Source organism: Abramis brama, assembly GCF_963993115.1.
Source record: "Abramis brama genome assembly, chromosome: 14".
NCBI lineage: Eukaryota > Metazoa > Chordata > Actinopteri > Cypriniformes > Leuciscidae > Abramis > Abramis brama.
Window position 1 is genome coordinate 37,167,599 of NC_139976.1, and position 19,238 is coordinate 37,186,836.

General features: G+C 38.4%; 1 protein-coding gene across 1 annotated transcript; it reads right to left on the reverse strand.

Moving 5' to 3' along the window:
• Positions 1-1,075: 1,075 nt before the first annotated feature.
• Positions 1,076-19,065, reverse strand: cops3 (COP9 signalosome subunit 3). The gene is made up of 12 exons (XM_084135001.1): positions 18,907-19,065; positions 17,907-18,036; positions 17,707-17,819; positions 16,987-17,036; positions 16,817-16,909; positions 10,800-10,979; positions 8,914-9,054; positions 6,189-6,362; positions 5,983-6,069; positions 4,996-5,109; positions 4,534-4,614; positions 1,076-1,399 (listed from the first exon to the last, which is right to left on the reverse strand). The coding sequence occupies exons 1-12, from the start codon at positions 18,959-18,961 to the stop codon at positions 1,346-1,348; spliced, it is 1,272 nt and encodes a 423-aa protein (XP_083991127.1). The 5' UTR covers positions 18,962-19,065; the 3' UTR covers positions 1,076-1,345.
• Between the last annotated feature and the right edge of the window lie 173 nt (positions 19,066-19,238).

The following is a 19,238-nucleotide window of genomic DNA, read 5'->3' on the forward strand; positions in this document are numbered from 1 at the left end:
CCCCAAAATCATCCATAAATGTAACTAAATAATATTACAAAAAAAGGAGGTTCAATAAAATTGAAGATTCTACAAGCAACCCTCAATTTTATAATCTATTTCGGAAGTGACACCGAAATATAAGACATTCCTCTGAAGAAACACCACAAAATCATCAATAGATTGTTTATAAATAATATTACAAGAAAAATGAATTGAAATTGAAAAAGAAAGCCCTTCATTTTATTATCGAATTTGATAGTGCCACATGAATATAAGATAAGAAACACCCCAAAATCATCAATAATTTGCTTATGAATAATATTAGAAGTCTATAAGTTGAAATTTAACTAGAAAACCCTAAATGTAATGATATATTTTGGTAATAACAGAAATATAAGACATTCCTCTGAAGAAACACCCCAAAATCATCAACTGATTGTTATGATATTATAAGAAAAAATAATTGAAATTTGACAAGCCCTTCATTTTTATTACCTAATTTGATAGTGGCACTTGAATATAAAGCAAGAAACACCCCAAAATCATCAATAAATGATCTCTAAATAATATTACAAGCAATCCTAAATTTGATAATCTATTTTGGTAGTAGAAATATAAGACATTCCTCTGAAGAAACACCAATTTCTTCTAAATAATTTTAGTTTTGAAATGCCCATCTTTTTCCTAACATGACCTGAACATGTTTTCGTGGAAGTCAGGCTCAGGTAGCATTAGTTTCTGGGTATGTGATGATGTGTAATCTATTTATGGTGAAGCCCAAATCATGAGAGACCTCTAGAGGACTGGAACAAAAGCACACCTCCGCCACGAGCCACGTCTCTGCTGAATCACGGTGAACCGCAGTGAACGCTCGGCTCGAGGGCGAACTGAACATTAGATCGGCTGATGGATGAAACTGTCTTTGGGTGAAAGAGCATCACATCACAGAAGCTGTCGAAACAAGCTGTCATGTAAATGTCAGCGCACTAAATGGAGCCTGTAGATGCATTTTGAGACGATAACATTGGTCAAGTTCGGCTTTTTGCACGTGTATGATCTCGTTCTGAGGCGTTGCAATAAAGACAAGCATCAACTCTTTTGAACAAAGAAGTCCAGTTTCTTTATTTCGCATGACCATGAATGATGCAAGTGGCATGTCAACCAAGCATTGATAAATAAACACTGACAAAAATGAGTTCTTGTTTAGGGTTGCACTGTGACAAAAAAAAAAAAAAAAAAAGGGTCATTCCACACATTTACGTTTTCCTCCAATATAGTCCATATTCAACAGAGCATGAAGGTTTTCCAGCTTTTGGGATGAGGACGGGGACGCGGGGATAACGCAGTGATCCACCCTAAAGCTTCAAGAGTAGCTTGACGTCTTGCTGCCGACGTCATCCTCCTGCGTTCCCATACTCTGGAAACGGGAAAACACACAAATTAATACTGGAATCACAACCTGGTTTTAGGGATGGGCGATTTTCCCAAACATTTCATGATCTTATGATAAACTATCACAATCCGAGATTTCAATCGTGATTTTCCCAATTCTGAGATGGAGAATATCCAGACTGATATATTTGCACAATTTAAAACACAGTAGTGCATTAAACAATCAGTTGTCCAAACAGTCATGAGTTAAAGGGATACTCCACTTTTTTTGGAAATAGGCTCATTTTACAACTCCCCCAGAGTTAAACAGTTCAGTCTTACCGGTTTTGACTCCGGGTCTGGCGGTAGCACTTTTAGCATAGCTTAGCATAGATCATTGAATCAGACAGGACCATTAGCATCTCTCTCAAAAAAAATGACCAAAGATATTTTTCCTATTTAAAACTTGACTCTTCTGTAGTTACATCATGTACTAAGACTGACGGAAAATGTAAAGTTGCGATTTTCTAGGCTGATATGGCAAGAACTATACTCTCATTCCTGCGTAATAATCAAGAAACTTTGCTGCCGTACCATGAGTCCAGCAGGCGTAATGATATGACGCAGCGCCTGAAAATAGGTCTTAAAAAACTTAGTCCTGGTCACGTTGGAAGTTACCGAGCTGGGGGCTATTTTCAGGCGAATATCGAAACTCGATACTAGAGAGAGATGCTAATGGTCTTGTCCGATTCAATGATCTATGCTAAGCTATGCTAAAAGTGGTACCGCCAGACCTGGATTCGAAAATGATTAAACTCAACTGTTTAACTCTGGGGGAGTTGTAAAATGAGCCTATTTCCAAAAAAAGTGGCGTATCCCTTTAAACGTTAACACACTGCATAAAGTCTCCACTGTATGAATTAAATATACATTGATTCTTATTAAAACTACTACAGTTATTCAGTCAAGAGCAGCGAGTGATGTTGTCTTTGTCTTTTAACATTAATAACAGACAGCAGCAGATACTTGCAAGAGGCTTTAAGACCAAACGCATGGATCTAATCTAATGACACGCATCTGATTTCTTTATTCACATAGGCTGTGTGTCCACCAAAGCGTCTTTTGGCGTATTTTTTGAATGTTCAACTTTGGATAAAACGCAGTGCTCATCACTGTCACTTTTTACCCAACCGTCCAATCACAGTGGAGGAGGGGCGGGACTAATACCACACCGACCAACCGCCACATTCCACGTCAACAGATGACGACAACAAGCAGAATAACGGAACAAAATAATTTAAAGGTCCCATATTGTACACCTTTATGAAGTTTTTAGGTTTTGATGTCCTGAAGAATATATATTTGTGGTATAAGTACCAAAAACCATCTCAATATATTTTTACAGCTCCTTTCTCAGGAGCTCTGCCAAGAACAGGTCGATTTTAGCCAGTCTACTTAATATTCATGAGCTTCTCTTCTGATTGGCCTGTTGTTTTCTGAGTGACCCACCATTGATGGGGGTGGAGACAGAAGGCGGTGACTGAGCAGTTCTGACATCACATTTATACGGAAGTCACAACGGCTCGTGAAAAGGCACAGCTCCTTTATGCAGGCTGTGTGCATTTGTCTGTGGATCGACTTAAATGGTAGATTCATCGCCCCTAGATCTCAGTTATCATGAAAAAAGACAGGAAATTTCAGTTTTGACAATATGGGACCTTTAAAACAAGAACCAGAGAAAATATGTTACATTGTATCGACATTTCAATATAGAATCAACACAGAAACAAACGATCTGTGAAATGAGATACTAGTAACACTTTCGCGGATATTCCGTATCATAACGAGCAAAGCGTCTCAGCTGGAAAAAATGCTGCGCTGCCAAAACGCTCTCGAGCGCTCATAGCTAAAACCGCTTTGGTGGACACACGGCCTTAAAGGAGTAGTTCACTTCAGAATTAAAATTTCCTGATAATTTACTCTCCCCCACGTCATCCAAGACGTTCATATCTTTCTTTCTTCAGTGGAAAAGAAATGAAGGTTTTTGAGGAAATCATTCCAGGATTTTCCTCCATATAGTGTCTTCAATGGGGTCCAACGGGTCGAAGGTCCAGATGTGAGTTTCAGTGCAGCTTCAAAGTCTCGACACGATCCAGCTGAGGAATAAGAGTCTTATAGACAAACCAGCGGACATTTTATTACAAAAATGACTCTGTGATGCGCATCCACGACTTCACGCATTATGTAAAATCATGTTGGAAAGGTCAAGCGTGAGACATAGGTGAAAGTACCGACCCAGTGTTTACAAGTGTGGAGAAGGAGGTTTATCCAGCTTCAAAATCATCCAACATCATTGTTGTACCTTATTTTTGTAACACTCTTGACTTTGTAAACACTGGGTCTGTAGTTCCTCCTACGTCACGCTTGACCTGTCCACCGTCATTACGTAATGTGTGTCGCATCACAGCCAGTGCAGGACGAGCACTAGTGGTTAAAAAGTATATAAATGTTTATTTTGTTGTAAAATGTCCGCTGGTTTGTCTGGATGAGACTCTTATTCCTCGGCTGGATCGTGTCGAGACTTTGAAGCTGCACTGAAACTCACATCTGGACCTTCGACCCGTTGGACCCCATTGAAGTCACTATATGGAGGAAAATCCTGGAATGTTTTCTAGGAAAGAAAGACACAAAAATGTTATGTAAATACTCGCCAAAGCGGATATTTTGACATTTGTGTGCGCCTGAAACCCCAAGTAAACTTAGCTCATCCGTGTCTTGATGCATGCTCAACAAAAGTGCGTGAGGATCATTCTCTTTCGCAGTTTAATGCACTTTTAATAACTATTTTTCAACTCACGTTACATTATTTGAAGGTAAAGTTCAGGCTTTTAAAGAGGGACAAAAGCACCGCTTTAAAGGAAAGGAACGGCATGCGGCACAATGATCATTTTATCTTGATTATCACGTTTTCATAATCGTTCGGAAGCCAAAATCAAAATCAAAACTAAAATTTGATTGATCGAACATTTTTATCAAATGTGTCGCCATGCATGAAAGTCACATGATATAATATGGCCAGTCAGCGCAGTCAGACGTCTTCAAGATTGTTCATGATATAAAATTGCCCAACCCCTACCTGGTTATAAGAGCTTTAATTCATAATGTTGCTCAAACTGGTACCTTTTGCACGAACTGAGGATTTACGGTGATTTCCTGATCCATGGACTTTAGTTTCTCATCCAATTCTATACATTTCAGCATCTGCATTAGAGTCAAAGACAGATTAACACTCAATCTGTGGACTCAAGACTATAACATATAAATGAGTGTTTAAATATCTGAAATAAACATTATATAATGAATAACAAATCAGTTGTGCATAAACATATTATATAGCATTTATAGTTTAATTCAAGTAGTGCAGAATCTGATATTTCTTCTTCATATACATTACATTTATCATAAAAATATAAGTATGTATTCAAATTTCTCTCGAATGTCCTTGAAAGAGATGATTAAAGAGATAATGAGGGTGTAAATATACAGTGCTTGTTGTTCTCTGGTGGTATTTTAGGCTTCATGTTCTTGTTTTCTACTACATCAGCAGTGAAGTGAGAAAAGCACTGTTTTATAATGACTGACCTCTTGGTCAATTTTGTGGAGCATTGCAGGGTTGTTGTATTTCTCAGGGTTGTCATGGAAACAGACCATGCCGTCTTTCTGGTTGATACTTGCATAAATCTCTCCATCGTCAATCTGAGAGATGAAAAAGGAAAGATTTGAGCACCAACAATCTGTAAATATTAAACAAACATGAAGCAAGGCAAAACAAATTGATTAAATAATGTGTCCAGTAGTCACTGCAAAAAATCCAGTGATTCTCAACAGGAAATAATCAAGTAGAAAATATATATTTATATATGTAAGCTTGTTTCTGCCACAGAAATAAATAAATCTAAAAATATCTCACAATTCTGACTTTTTTCCCAATCGCAAGTGTAAGTTTGTTTCAGGGTTATTATCGTAACTAATACTAAAAGCTATTAAAAACATTTCTGTTTACTGAAATAAAGCCAAAATAGAATAAAATATAAATAAATGTTGAAAAACGAACAGAAAATTTGAAAGTTGAATCACTAAAATCAACTGGAAATCAATAAAAACTAAAACTAAATAAACTAAAATAAAGAATAAATTAAACTTTAATAGCAATATTTTAAAAAAATAACAATAAAGCGCATAATGAAATCTAAAAATTAAACTAAACATGAACACAAAAAAATATTTAAAAAAAGGCTAATTCAAAATATTAATAAAACTATGATACAAATTACATTTACACTAGTTCATGTCTAATTTTCTCGCATAAAATAAAATGAAATAAAGTCAAAATTTCTTTTTTTGTTCCGTGGCAAAAACAAGCTTCCATACGTTCCCTAGTCGCTTACACATAAATACTCACTTTTATTAGGCTTTTCATTTGGATGCATATTTACATATTATCAAAAACTACTGTGGCTGATTAATAATAATATTTTTAAGAATTTCCCATTAATTTCCAATGGCGAATGTCACAAAATAAACATGTGATTAGAGGAGCTGTGTGTCGTTGTGAAGCCGATTTCCTACCATATGCAGGACGTATTTCTCGGCTTCTTGAGGGCCGGAGAGCTGAACTCGACTTGCCATGTCTTGTAAGGATAATGTCAAGAATGTCTGTCAATCAAAAGAACAGAGATCACCATTTCCGTTTATCAGCACACAGTATATCACGTCTGCAAATTTACAAATCAAACGAAATACACGCAGAGCATCTGATTATTGCAACTTCAGACCTTGGTTAGCCTCTGAATGTTCTTCTTGTAGAGTGAGGACAGGCATTGTTTGACCAGGCCGGTGTTGTTGTCTCGTGCAAACGTCTCGCTGTGTTTGCTGACCTGAAGACGCAGCTCTGCCGGGTTATTGGTGGCGTACACCTGAGCCAGCTCGTGGTAAGCATTACTGAGGGGCTTTACATCACAAACACACACACAAAAGATGATTAGCTTATGGAGCCTTTGAAGGGGTGGTATAATGCCCTTTTCACAAGATGTAAAATGTGTCTCTGATGTCCCCAGAGTGTGTGTGTGAAGTTTTAGCTCAAAATACCCCACAGATATTTATATATAGCATGTTAAAGTTGTCACTTTTTGAGGGTGAGCAAAAACACACCGTTTTTGTGTGTGTCCCTTTAAATGTAAATGAGCTGCTGCTCCCGGCACAGGGGGCGGAGCTTGAAAAGCTTGTGTCATTTTACTTCACACACACAAACACTGAACATTTCAAAAACGTTTAGCCTTTTATGTTCAAACCGGAGTCAGACAATGATGGAGAGACTCTAGAAGAAGTGACAACATGTAGAAGCAACAGGACATTTCTGAATGGTTAGTTGATGAATTTATGAAGCTGATGTGTAGTTATCTTCTAGTCATTGATTAGCATATTCTGTCTTGATAATTTATAAATCGTGTTCAGGGGGCGGGGTTTATGTAAATTTTATGGTTGGTGATGTCACTAACCCGGGAGGAATGTGGTGTAGTCTCTACCAGCCGTTTGTTGTAGTCCTTAAAAAGCGATTTCTTTAAAAGCAAATATCTCCCTTTGCTTTGAACTTTGAGCGTTGTAACTTTGCAGATGTTGTTTATGCTCAAACAGCAACATTACACACTAACTAAAGTTAGAAAAGTCAAATCATAATCAACCACCCCTTTTAAAGTGCTCTCCTGAAGTCCAGGTCAAGAGCAGAAACGCCACATTACATGTTGAGTAGGGCGGCACGATTAATCAAAATGAAACTGCACGCAATTTGGCAAAGGCTGCGATTATTTTATGAGTTTGTCAGAGTACGGCTGATCGGTAGTAAACGCTGCTTCATCTGAACACTAGAGGGCGTCTCACAAACACACGCCACAGAAGTACGATAACACACATCATTCCAGGAAACCCCTATCGGTCATCACACTCTCTGTCTCTGAATAAACAGAAGATTGAGACGCTTTGATAGAATAAGGCAGTCGTGTGTTTAATCTCATCATCTCACAGGAGGAGGAGCTCAGCTGTCCTCATGAAGTGAGTTTGGAGGAAAAGCGTGTTATTAATGTTGTCTTTTGTTGGACAAGAGGTACATAAATGCGTCTCATGTCTGGAAAGACGTGTTGCTTTTTCAAATGCTCGTTATAAGCGACTCAAACTCAGTGCGTTCAGAGTGAGCCGCGTTTACTACTGATCACAGAGCCGTACGTCACTGACATGATGCGCATAGAAAAAAGAAATATCGCAACCTTTGCGAAAGCATAATCTCTAGGGATGCACCGACCGATACCAGTATTCGGGTGTCGGCCCAGTACTCTGCTCATGTACTCGTAAAACTACCCCGATGCAACCGCACCGGATACCACTTTAAGGGGCTGTTCACATATCATATCTAAAAACACGTGGAGAGCGCGGCCGCACCATTTCCGTAAAATGTTTCTCCTTCTTTCCACAAGCACTTGCTCTCCCGTGGCGTCTGTCGTTGCTATGCAACCATGAACATAGACGCGCCTGGAAAAACGAGCGCACCGCATGCACGTCACTTCTATTATGAGCGCGATTGCCGCGTGTCTACATAGTGAAATAACGAATTTGCATGCGCAAAAAACGCAATATGTGAATGACAACGGCCCCTTTTGGCAACCTGACATTAGCCTAACGTCTCGAGGAGGCAGGAGGAGGAGGAGTAATGTCAGCCGTCTGGAGATATTTTAAGCGATGATGATAAAAGTAGAGCAGACTGCTAAGTATGCTCTGCTAAATTGTTAATAGGACGGGTGAGAAATAGCACCTTTAACACAAGCAATTTGATTATACAAGTTGTATAGGCCTGTTTACTTTGTTAGTCAGAGAGTGAAAAACACCTGATGAAAATAAAACATTGTTAGAAGAACTGTAATGGTATTATTAAAGGGTTAGTTCACCCAAAAATGAAAATTCTGTCAGTAATTACTCACCCTCATGTTGTTCCAACCATGTTAGTCTTTCATTCATCTTCGGATCACAAATTAAGATATTTTTGATGAAATCTGAGAGCGGTCTCACTCTTCCATAGGCTTTCAGAGGGACCCAAACTCGCCGGCCCAGAATAGTTATTAAAAACATCGTTAAAATAGTCCAAGTGACTACAGTGGCTCTACATTAAGTTTATCATGCGACGACAATACTTTTTGTGCGGAAAAATAACGACTTTATCCAACTATTAGTGTTCTTCAGTGTGGGCCTCTGACAACGGGAGTTAATTTGTGATCCGAAGATAAACGAAAGACTTGCAGGGTTGGAACAACATGAGGGTGAGTAATTACTGACAGAATTTGGGTGTCAGATTTTTTGGGTGAACTAACCCTTTAAATACTCATAATGGTACTTGGTATCGGCGAATACTGAAAAAAAGTGGTATCGGTGCATGCCTAATAATCGCAATAATCCAAACCGGTTTAAGCGCTAGCTCATGTTAATTGTCCCTAATGTCGAGGCAGAAAGGCTCACCTTGATGAATCGGCCCACGATCTGTGACGTGTATTTGGGAAGCTGCTGGACTTTGCCATGAAGGATGAGGGACACGAGGATGTACTTCTTGTACGCTTCTAACATGATGTGACTGACAGCCATCGCAGGAGTGGTTATTGCCTGAAGATAGACAGACAGATTCACTTAAGGCTAGAGGAGTAGAATAGATACTTATTTACTGGGGAATTAGACATGAGGATGCAAAATATACATATATATTAAAAAAACATTTGGAAGAAGTTGCTACGGCTGCTTTGACGAGTGTCTGGTGTGGGAGTGTGTTTGAGTTGGTGTGTGTGAGTGTGTGTGTGTGTGTGAGTGTGTGTGAGCAAGTGTGTGTGTACAAAAGAGTGTGTGTGTGTGAGAGTGTGAGTGTGCGAGTGTGTGTGCGAGAGTGTGTGTGTGTGTGTGTGTGTTTGTGAGTGTGTGTGAGAGAGTGAGTGTGTGTGTGAGTGTGTGTGTGTGTGACAGTGTGTGTGCATGTGAGTGTGACAGTGTGTGTGCGTGTGAGTGTGCAAGCGCGTGAGTGTGTGTGTGTGAGTGAGTGTGAGTGTGTTGACAGTGTGTGTGTGTGTGTGTGTGAGAGTGTGCAAGCGCTTGAGTGTGAGTGTGTGTGTGTGGTGAGAGTGTTGACAGTGTGTGTGTGTGTGTGTGTGTGAGAGTGTGCAAGCGCTTGAGTGTGTGTGTGTGTGTGTGGTGAGAGTGTTGACAGTGAGTGTGTGTGTGTGTTGACAGTGTGTGTGTGGTGAGAGTGTTGACAGTGAGTGTGTGTGTGTGTGTGAGTGAGTGTTGACAGTGTGTGTGTGTGTGTGTGTGTTTGTGTGTGTGTGCAAGCGCTTGAGTGTGTGTGTGTGTGTGTGTGTGTGTGTGTGTGTGTGTGTGTGTGTAAGCGCGCGCGCACGCGCGCGTGTGTGTGTGTGTGAGAGTGTGTTTGTGTGAGAGAACAGAGAACTGAGGGATTTGAAATGTTGTAAAAGTGACGCAGAGATGATGGTGTGTTTATCACTCAACAGGAGAGAATGTGTTTTATTGAACAGATAAACTGTCATACGTGTCTCTCCAAAAGAGTTCACTGTAAAGCATTACCTGTTGTGAAGATCATTTCATTATGGTTGTTGTAGCACTGTACTGAAGTTTATTTGCCAGGAAGTATCATGTCTATTAAAGCAACACCAAAGCACTTTTCCTCTGCGGTCCCCCTACAGGTTGGAAGCGGAATTGTCCATTATCGCTGTCGAAAATAATTTAGCCAACGGCAGCCTGTTTATCCAGCACCGGCTTTGGAATGATCGATGTCCACAGACAAGGTAGAGTATGTTGCATGATTTTATGAAAGTATGATGTATTGCAACATCAGAAACAAAGCAAAACAAAATAATGACATAGCTTGCTATTTTTTTGCTATTGTAACGCTTGTCGTAAAGCAAGTCAAATTTGTAGTTTCTTATGTCTCATTCGAACTACAGATCCGCTACCCGATCTGGCAAACTTGCATGTGCGGTTATAGCCGATAGAGGGTCGCAAAGCGAATGCAGAAGTGCCGTTCACCCTGTTACAAGTTGATGAACCACTGAAACGATATTGGAAACATTATTTTAAGGTACAAAATAATCTTTGGTGTTGCTTTAATGGGTAAAGCTACAGTAACGTCCTCAGCTAGTCAGCTTGAGATCCTTTCCATCTAAATTGGTTAAATCTCTTAAGCCTAGCAGACTGAATGTTTAATGAGCGATAGGATAATCTCTCTATTTTTTTTAGTCATTTGAAAGAACCATATTCATCCACACAGTCACGCAGAGCCGAAGCACAACCTAAACAACGTTCTTCCACAAAATGCATGCAAGACTGCACAAAAAAATGAATACCTGTTCAAAGAAATACAGTGCCCGTTCAAAGTTCTTCAGACCCGTGTAGATCATGCCTCCATAGTAGTAATAACACAGAAAGGGCTTTGCATCATACGCTCCGTTCTCCTTGCAAATATCCATCATGTCCAGCTCCAGGAACGGGACTGCAGGTTTGAAGCACTTGGCTAATAGGCATAACTGTAAACACAGGGCTGCATTATTATTAGTTGCACAATAAACATCTGAAAAAGAAAGTCTGTTTAACCCTCTGATGTTTATCACTTATATCCTAAGTCAGGGCTATTCAATTAGTTTCATTCGAGGGCCGCATTATCAAATCGAAAAGTTGAGGTGGGCCGGTGGGTTGGTTTGGGGGTTTATCTTATTTATTGAAACATAACAGTTTCAATAAATAAGTTAAAGTAACTCTAAAAAAGTGTGGTATTTACTTGTAAATGTGGTACCCAACAGTAGCCTATGCAAATATATAAAACCATAATAAATAAAAAACTTGATAATTTACAGCTATTTTCCTTGGAACAAATTAATTATTTATACAAACTTATAGCTGTTGGTGAGAAATAATAATAATTTATAATTGTTATGCTTAAATGAAAATATTCTGACAGTGAGACTTGATAACCACAGGCTACTCACTCCCACTGTATAAAAAATGCCTAAACACAAGTTAAAAACTATACGCACCTTTACAAAGAAACTGACATCATTTCATAACAAGCATTAATTATATATTCCTCTACCCACCTAATAAAACTAATGCAATATAAATCACTATATTTACTATTATACTAGTATGATATTATAGTATATATATATATTTACTATATTTATTTATTAATACATAGTATTCAATATAAATATTGCACATTTCTGCCCAACCAATGGTAAATTACTACAGTACATTCATGGTAAATGTTTGTAAGGGTGATTAGGGGATTTAAAGTTTTCTAATTTCGTTCATGCCACAATGTTTCTCCTGCTTTCCTCATCATTCTTATTGGGAATGTTGAGGCTGTTTCCTCCGATTTAATACTAATTAAATCATCGAGTGATTTGTGGTTTGTAGCAGAGAGGTTTCTGTCGAACTGAAACGCTTCCCACTGGTTGTCGCAACGCTGTTTAATAGTGTCCGGGACCGGGAGTAAACGCAACTCCGTTCTGGGCCGTGTTGAAACAACTAGTGAAACAACTGTAAACAGCGCTATTTGTTGTTATACTGTACTGACCGAGAAACCGCTTCAGATGATTCAGTGACGGAGCGGTCCGAATGAATCCGAATAGTTTTAGACCGTCATGCAAGCGCGTTTAGAATCGAACCAAAAGAATGATTCATTCACGAATGATTGGTAGCCTATCGCTGGTTCAGTCGACATAAATTCGGGACACATATAATAACTGCTGAAATATTCGCACGTAAAACGTTTCTCAGGTCAATCGGAGCGAGTATCAAACTGAATTAGCCGCACCGTCAGGAAAAGAGGAGGAGGGAGGTTGGTGACGTCGGGCCGCATGGAGATGATTGGCGGGCCGCATTTGGCCCGCGGGCCGCCAATTGAATAGCCCTGTCCTAAGTAGACACGAAAATCAATCAAAATCAATCAAAACCCACAGCCAATCAGAACAGCGTGTGGGCGGAGTCAGCCAATCAGAACAGTGTGTGGGCGGAGTCAGCCAATCAGAACAGCGTGTGGGCGGAGTCACGGCACCAGAGAGTAATCTTGACGACACTCGCAAGAAAATGGATGTCGCTACATAATCAAACTCACAAATATTACACCATTTAAACATTATTAAAATACATAGGCTGAGTTACTAGAACAATCTTTGTCAAAGAATACACTGTTTGTTCACAGTTTGAACGTTCTTGTTTCTATTTGTTTAATTTGAAGATCTGAGGTGAATTATCCATTGTTGCTTTTACAGCTTCAAAGCTGGAGCACTAAATGATGTTCAGGGTCACATTACCCACTTTTAACATTAAATAAAGCACATAAACAGCACCTGAGATTATCATCGCCACACTCTGTGTTTGTTGTTCCAGCGCGACGTCACAGGAAAATAGAAACCGTTTCTAAAAGAGAATCGTCGCATGTCGCCGTCGCGGCTGGTTAGGACAAACTCTCTGATTAACATGGAAAACAACCTTTTATCGCGCGGCGCGTGTAGTTAGGACACGGTGTTACAGTCCACATCCTTTTCGTCCACAAGCTTCTTTCTTTTTTCATGAAATGAATGCACTAGATGTTGTTTCAATACTATTTATTCTTTAAAATGTTGTGCTTTCATTGTACTAATATTTAGCTTTTAATTAGGCACCATTTGTTTCTATATAAAAGACTCCTCAAAGGAGCGGTTTCCTGGACAGACATCGCCTAGTCCAAGACTAAAATGGGCTTTTAAACCAGATTAACAGAAATCTGCTTTCTCTGTCATGGTTTTTAATAGTAAGGTCTAGTCCAGAGATTAATAAACTGATTTCCTTGAGGAAGACTAGAGCTATTTCAGGACTAAACTGAGGCTTAAACTAAACCTAACACAAGGGAGGTTTAACTTCAGATTAATGTTGTTTCAAAGATTACACATGGATTACTTGTTGACTATGTCAGTGAAGATCTGTATATACATACACAAACACACGTCTTCTTCTTTCAAACACAACATTAACCTCCTGGCAGGTTTGTTTAATTGTATTTTTCATGGTCGTCAACAACAGGTTTTTTTTAGGTTTATTTGTAAATTCTTCCACAACACCGGTATTGAATTACCACTGTAATGTCCACAAAACAGTAAGGTAATAAAGCTTATGATTCAATCTTACCTGAAGTTGTTTTATTGTTCTAGATGGGTTCATTTGCATTGAATTAATTACAAATAGATTTCCAGGCATTCCTTTTCTTAGTAAAGTTAGTTCTTTACTTTTTCTAAGTAAAGTTTTTTCCTTGGATTTTCTTATTGGTTCCATATAATTTTAAGCTTTTCATGGTTCATTCCATGTTTTATAGGCAAACTTAATTAAAGGGTTAGTTCACCTAAAAATGAAAATTCTGTCAGTAATTACTCACCCTCATGTTGTTCCAACCCTGTAAGACTTTCGTTCAGAAAGTGAGAGCTGTCTCACTCCCCCATAGGCTTCTCTGTAATTAACACTTGCCGGACCAGAAAGTTAGTAAAGAGAATCTTTAAAATAGTCCAAGTGACTACAGTGGCTCAACCTTAAGTTTATCAAGCGACGAGAAAAATAACTACGTCAGAATGTAGGCTAACTATTGGCCAGCATCACACGCATCACATGACCAGCGTCAGCCAATAGCGAGCCTCCGTTCTGACGTAAAACCCAGAAGCGCTGCGCTGTTCACTCACTCAGAGACACACAGAAGAACATGAAGAGTTGAATAAAGTTGTTATTTTAGTTTGTTTTTGCGCATAAAAAGTATTCTCGTCGCTTGATAAACTTAAGGTTGAGCCACTGTAGTCACTTGGACTATTTTAACGATGTCTTTACTAACTTTCTGGGCCGGAAAGTTTCAATAACCTAGAAGCCTATGGAGGAGTGAGACAGCTCTCAGATTTCATCAAAAATATCTTAATTTGTGTTACGAAGATGAACGAAAGTCTTACGGGGTTGGAACAACATGTAATTATTGACAGAATTTTCATTTTTGGGTGAACTAACCCTTTAAGATTAGCACAAATGGTTTTAAATGCATTTTATTTGGTTTTAGTTAAGGACTTCATTGCCCAAGTTTTAGTAATCTGTGGCCAGTTGCATGAACTGTTAAGACTAGTCTTACAAGTTAGTCATCCAATTTTATTCTTTAAAACTGTTAATAACTTTTTTAAGTCAGTAGCATAAAAACGTAGATTGGTCTAATTTGACACCGAACAGTAAGACTGATTACCCCTAACTAACTTCTAGTTGATCATACTAGTTCTTAAGACACAGTCCAGCTGTGTTTATGCAACTGGCCCCTGTACTTAATCTGTGTTTCAGAAAGCCATGTTTAATTAATCGTTCTAGATTAAGGCCTACTCCCATCTTAATTTAAACGCTGTCTGGGAAACCTCCTGAAAAACTATCAAAGTCTCTTATCATGACTGATCTGTAGATTGTATTTGCATATTCCTAGAACCGCGTATACTAAATAAGACAAGGGTGTCGAGTTACATTCAAACTATTTTAAGGCATGAAAAAACGCTTAAACGTGTCATTTTGGTGATCAAAGATGAGTTTTAAGGGATACAATTATTGACTACAGGGGGACTTTAAACAATTCAAATTCAAAAAAGTACAAATTTTCTGTCTAAAATGATCAAAAGCCAACTTGACTAATAAACATCTGGGCTGAAGTCGCCTGCGTTTCTCGCCAGAACGTTCTTTCATTTACTGAAACTGACAGCTTGGCAGGGATTTCATTTCAATTGTTCATATTTGTCAGACATAATGTTTAGTTTGTTCTCTTAGCTATTACAATGACAGACTTTCCACTGCAATAAATAATAATAACCAAAACATCCCTGTATTATCATTTTCACAGCGTTTACTGTTGCCTCTTACTTTGCTTACTAAACAATTCCATCTTTAATTATCTATAACAAGTTAATAACACTGCACTGACACTAGGGTTGGGCGATATGCTCCATTTTCATATCGTCCTATCGTCAGCCTGTGAGATCGGCGATACACGATATTATCGTGAGGGGGGCGGGGCTTACTTATTTGATTATTAACTTGCTTATTTACTCGTTAATTTGCTTGTTTTATTCATTCATTTTATATATGAGAATTGTTTTCTATTTTGCTAGCAAAGGTGGAGTGTTTATTAATAGGCTAAATCAGGTTATTTCCCGGTATAGTGAGGTAAAAAAAGATCCTAATCATTCTTGTATCTGAATCGGAATATTTCAACATGTCAGCGGGAAATTTACGGACACACATTATCCTCTCATGCCATTACAGATGCAGCATTTTGACTGTACTTCTGCACGAGATGGGAACACGTTTTAATAATTTCTTAGGTCAAGAGTCGGAGTTTGTGATATATGTCCTCCTACCAGTGCTCTCTCTGTCTGGATGCACTTCAATAAGCCCAAAGAACGCGGGTTAATGTGTTTTAAATGCCGGGAGAAATCAAAGGCAAAAATCTAAAAGTCGATCGGTTATACTTAAACTTATGACTTGACTCCGATAAAGGAAAACGGGTTAATTTACATGACATGCATTGTCAGTTTATTCAGCATAATCGAGTTAATAACGTGCATGTAAACGCGCTCATTCCCTGAAAGTGAAAGCAGAAACGGACTGAGCTTTCACTGCATTAACGGCGCGTTCTCTCAGAGACGACGGTGGATATAACGGTATAGCAACTATCTTAATTTACTGGCTTAATATTTCTCTTGTGGACTTACATTATTGACAGTGAAATAATTAGAAGAATATTAACTTGTTAAACAAGTGTTTGAAGTTGCTTTTGATTTTCACAGATGGCAGAGTTGTGCTGCGTTCGTGAACTAAAGACTGTTATTAGGCCTATATAATTTTAGTGATATTATTATTATCATTAATATTTTTTAATTGTATTGTTTTTAGTGTTATTAGTGTCATTAAATGTTTTGTTAATGTGCTATGGAAACAAAATACTGACGAACAACGATGCCGTCTTCATCTTGGCTCTGTATAAAAATGATGCGTTTGTTAAAGCAAGCACTCTTGACAATTTGTGAATGGATCTCATACGCGCGTCGGTGATGTAGCAAGTGTGGTTATGTGGTGATGTCGTTATGAATTTAGGCAAGGCAAGTTAATTGTAATTCATAAATGATTTAATAACAATACTACCTTCATAATAATAATGATGATTTAATGCATTAATGGGAAAACGAGCTAATTATCGTATTGATATTGTCAAAGGCATCTGCCAGCAGCGATATCTCTGACTATAGTCGATACACAATACTATCGTCTATCGGCACAACCCTAACTGACACAAAGTAATGTTCTCCGACTCCAGACTCACCTGACACAGGTCTGCGTGCACTGAGGTAAGCTGATTTGTGTTCATCTGCATCTTGTCTATGGCCTGTTTAAGTATACTTATTCCACGCAAGGGCTGTGGAGGACAAGACAACTTAACATCACTCGTGTCATTTAAAGATAACAACTCTAAAATGACAGAAAGACACTTGCCTGTTTTCTTTCTACAAGGGCATTTGTCAACTGATGGCACAGACCAGCAACTGAAAGGAGAAGAAAAAAACTTTAAAAGAGGAATACAAATGATACAGTAGGCTCGTCGTTTCCATTACAGATTTGCGCAAAACTTTTGCGATTTTTTTTTAAATGTCGACAAAAAACTATTGCGAAATGGCAGCGTTTCCATTAACCGATGTTATGCGACTAAAACTTTATTTTTTCCTCTTGCGATAATCCTTCCAATCATCATGGCGACGGATGTTGGTAGGTTTATGTATATCTCAGCCACTGCGCTGGCCATTATTATTAATGGAAGGAGACATATGTGTGTTATCCAATCATTAATTGGCAAGGAAAGACCCTTATACTTGAGAGTGGCACATATGAGGCGTTTCTGGGTGTTTCTCACTCATTTCTGCTTCGAGGTCTTGATTGTGGCATTTATTTGAGGTTTAGAATCTATTATTCCTGTAATTTTTTTGTCTTTTATGAATTTAATAAAGAACTCTGTCTCGTATTCTGTCCAAACACACCACGTCATCTACGTCAGCTGACCTGTAAATGCGCAAAAACTGTTTCCATTGCATTTAAATTGACGTGTTTCCATTGGGCGTATTTTCAATTCGCAATTTCAATTTGTGTAATTTGAAGGGTAATGGAAACGCGGCTAGTGTGATGAAAAAAACAAACAAACAAGCTGAGGTGTTTTCGTACACGTGTCTGTGGCGTATCGGATGTGCTCTCCGTTGCAGGTGCTGATGAAGAGTTGGACTTGGGAAAACAAGGTCTCGAAATCAGGGATGTTTGGCATGGAAAACTTCACAAACCTGCAAAACAGCAACTCTTTCAGACGGCCACAAAACACCTCATGAACTCTCAGTGCTATAATGGGACTCAACAAGTCACGGACTTACAGAACCGCTAAAACACCAAGCGAGTGCTCTTGGATGTCCAACGCCCCGAGAACAGTGTCCAGATGGGAGAGATTCTTGGCCAGAAGCTCCCCGCTTTTATTGATCAGTTCACATAGTTGAGTCATCTGACCTGAGAAGCACATGAAAACATGATTCATGTTAGTGATATTATTCTGAAGTTAATGCACATGTGATCAAGGTCTAATTTTTTGTTGATGAACAGTTCCGTCTCCCTGCAGATTGGCTATACGTGACAGAGAAACATTGATAAGAAACATCACATCTTTTTGTATTTGATTCTTCATACATCCAACACATCAATTATCTTTTTCAGTGGCAGAGATTTCATAACTTTAAAATTGTTTTTTATCATAAAAGATCTTTAAGTCAGCCATTTGGTACAGCTGACATGTATTTTGCTGTATGTATATGAATTTTAATTATATTGTCCATCTCCAATTAACCAGTATCATAAAGAAGACCATCGTATCAGATATTGTAACAATATTTTTTTTTTAAAAAACACTTGATGAAAGCGGATAACGTTAACGTTACCCAAAAAAATCTGTAAGATTGTAAATCTGAAAATATTGTAAGATTGTTTCTGACTCCTCTTTACAGAAATAACACAAGTTGTTAATAATTTTTATCCATGATGTCAATGCAACTAATAGTAAGATCCGGAAGATAACCAATTACAGGTTTACTATTATTGTTATGGATGTATTTTATGCCATATTTTATAAATGACTCAGCTAACATGACACGTCCAGTAATTTCATTAATATAAAAGCTAAACGGTTATGATGTGCAAATATTCAGCAGCTTTACGTTTTTGTATTAGTAGTCGGACGAACAGAGTAAGATAAACAAATACCATGTGTTACTGCCTGAAGTATAAACAGCTAGCATGCTATCACGCTAACTAGTTTTAGCATTAAGCTAGTTAGCCCATGGATTCGTTACTCTGAGTGTTCACGAGCGGTGTAAATGTCCGTACCTTGAGCGGAAAGTTGCCGCACATTATTCACGAACTGCTCCAGAGCTGAAGCCATCGTTTTTGCGCTTTTGAGAGGATGTTTTTCATTCAAATGTCAGAAGCAGCTTTCCAGTACAGAAGGGACGGGCCCTCAGCCGCCAACAGTAAACAACAAATATCGCGAGGTTTGAGTGACAGCTCAGATTCCACGAGATTTCACTCTCACTGGAAAGCAAACTCCGTAGAAGAGATCATTTTGAGGTAATATAAGATTTCACTTCACAAACACATACCTATTATTTATTTAGAGCTAAATGTTTAATTTACAACAACAAAAATCACAGGATTTGGAC

Bases quoted from the DNA above. Each gene is read 5' to 3' on its own strand.
- cops3 (XM_084135001.1), bottom strand. From the start codon at position 18,961: ATGGCTTCAGCTCTGGAGCAGTTCGTGAATAATGTGCGGCAACTTTCC. The intron at 18,037-18,906 runs GTACGGACATTT...TGTGCTTCTCAG, and splicing joins GCGGCAACTTTCCGCTCAAG to GTCAGATGACTCAACTATGT. The intron at 10,980-16,816 runs GTGAGTCTGGAG...CTGTGTTTACAG, and splicing joins TGCACGCAGACCTGTGTCAG to TTATGCCTATTAGCCAAGTG.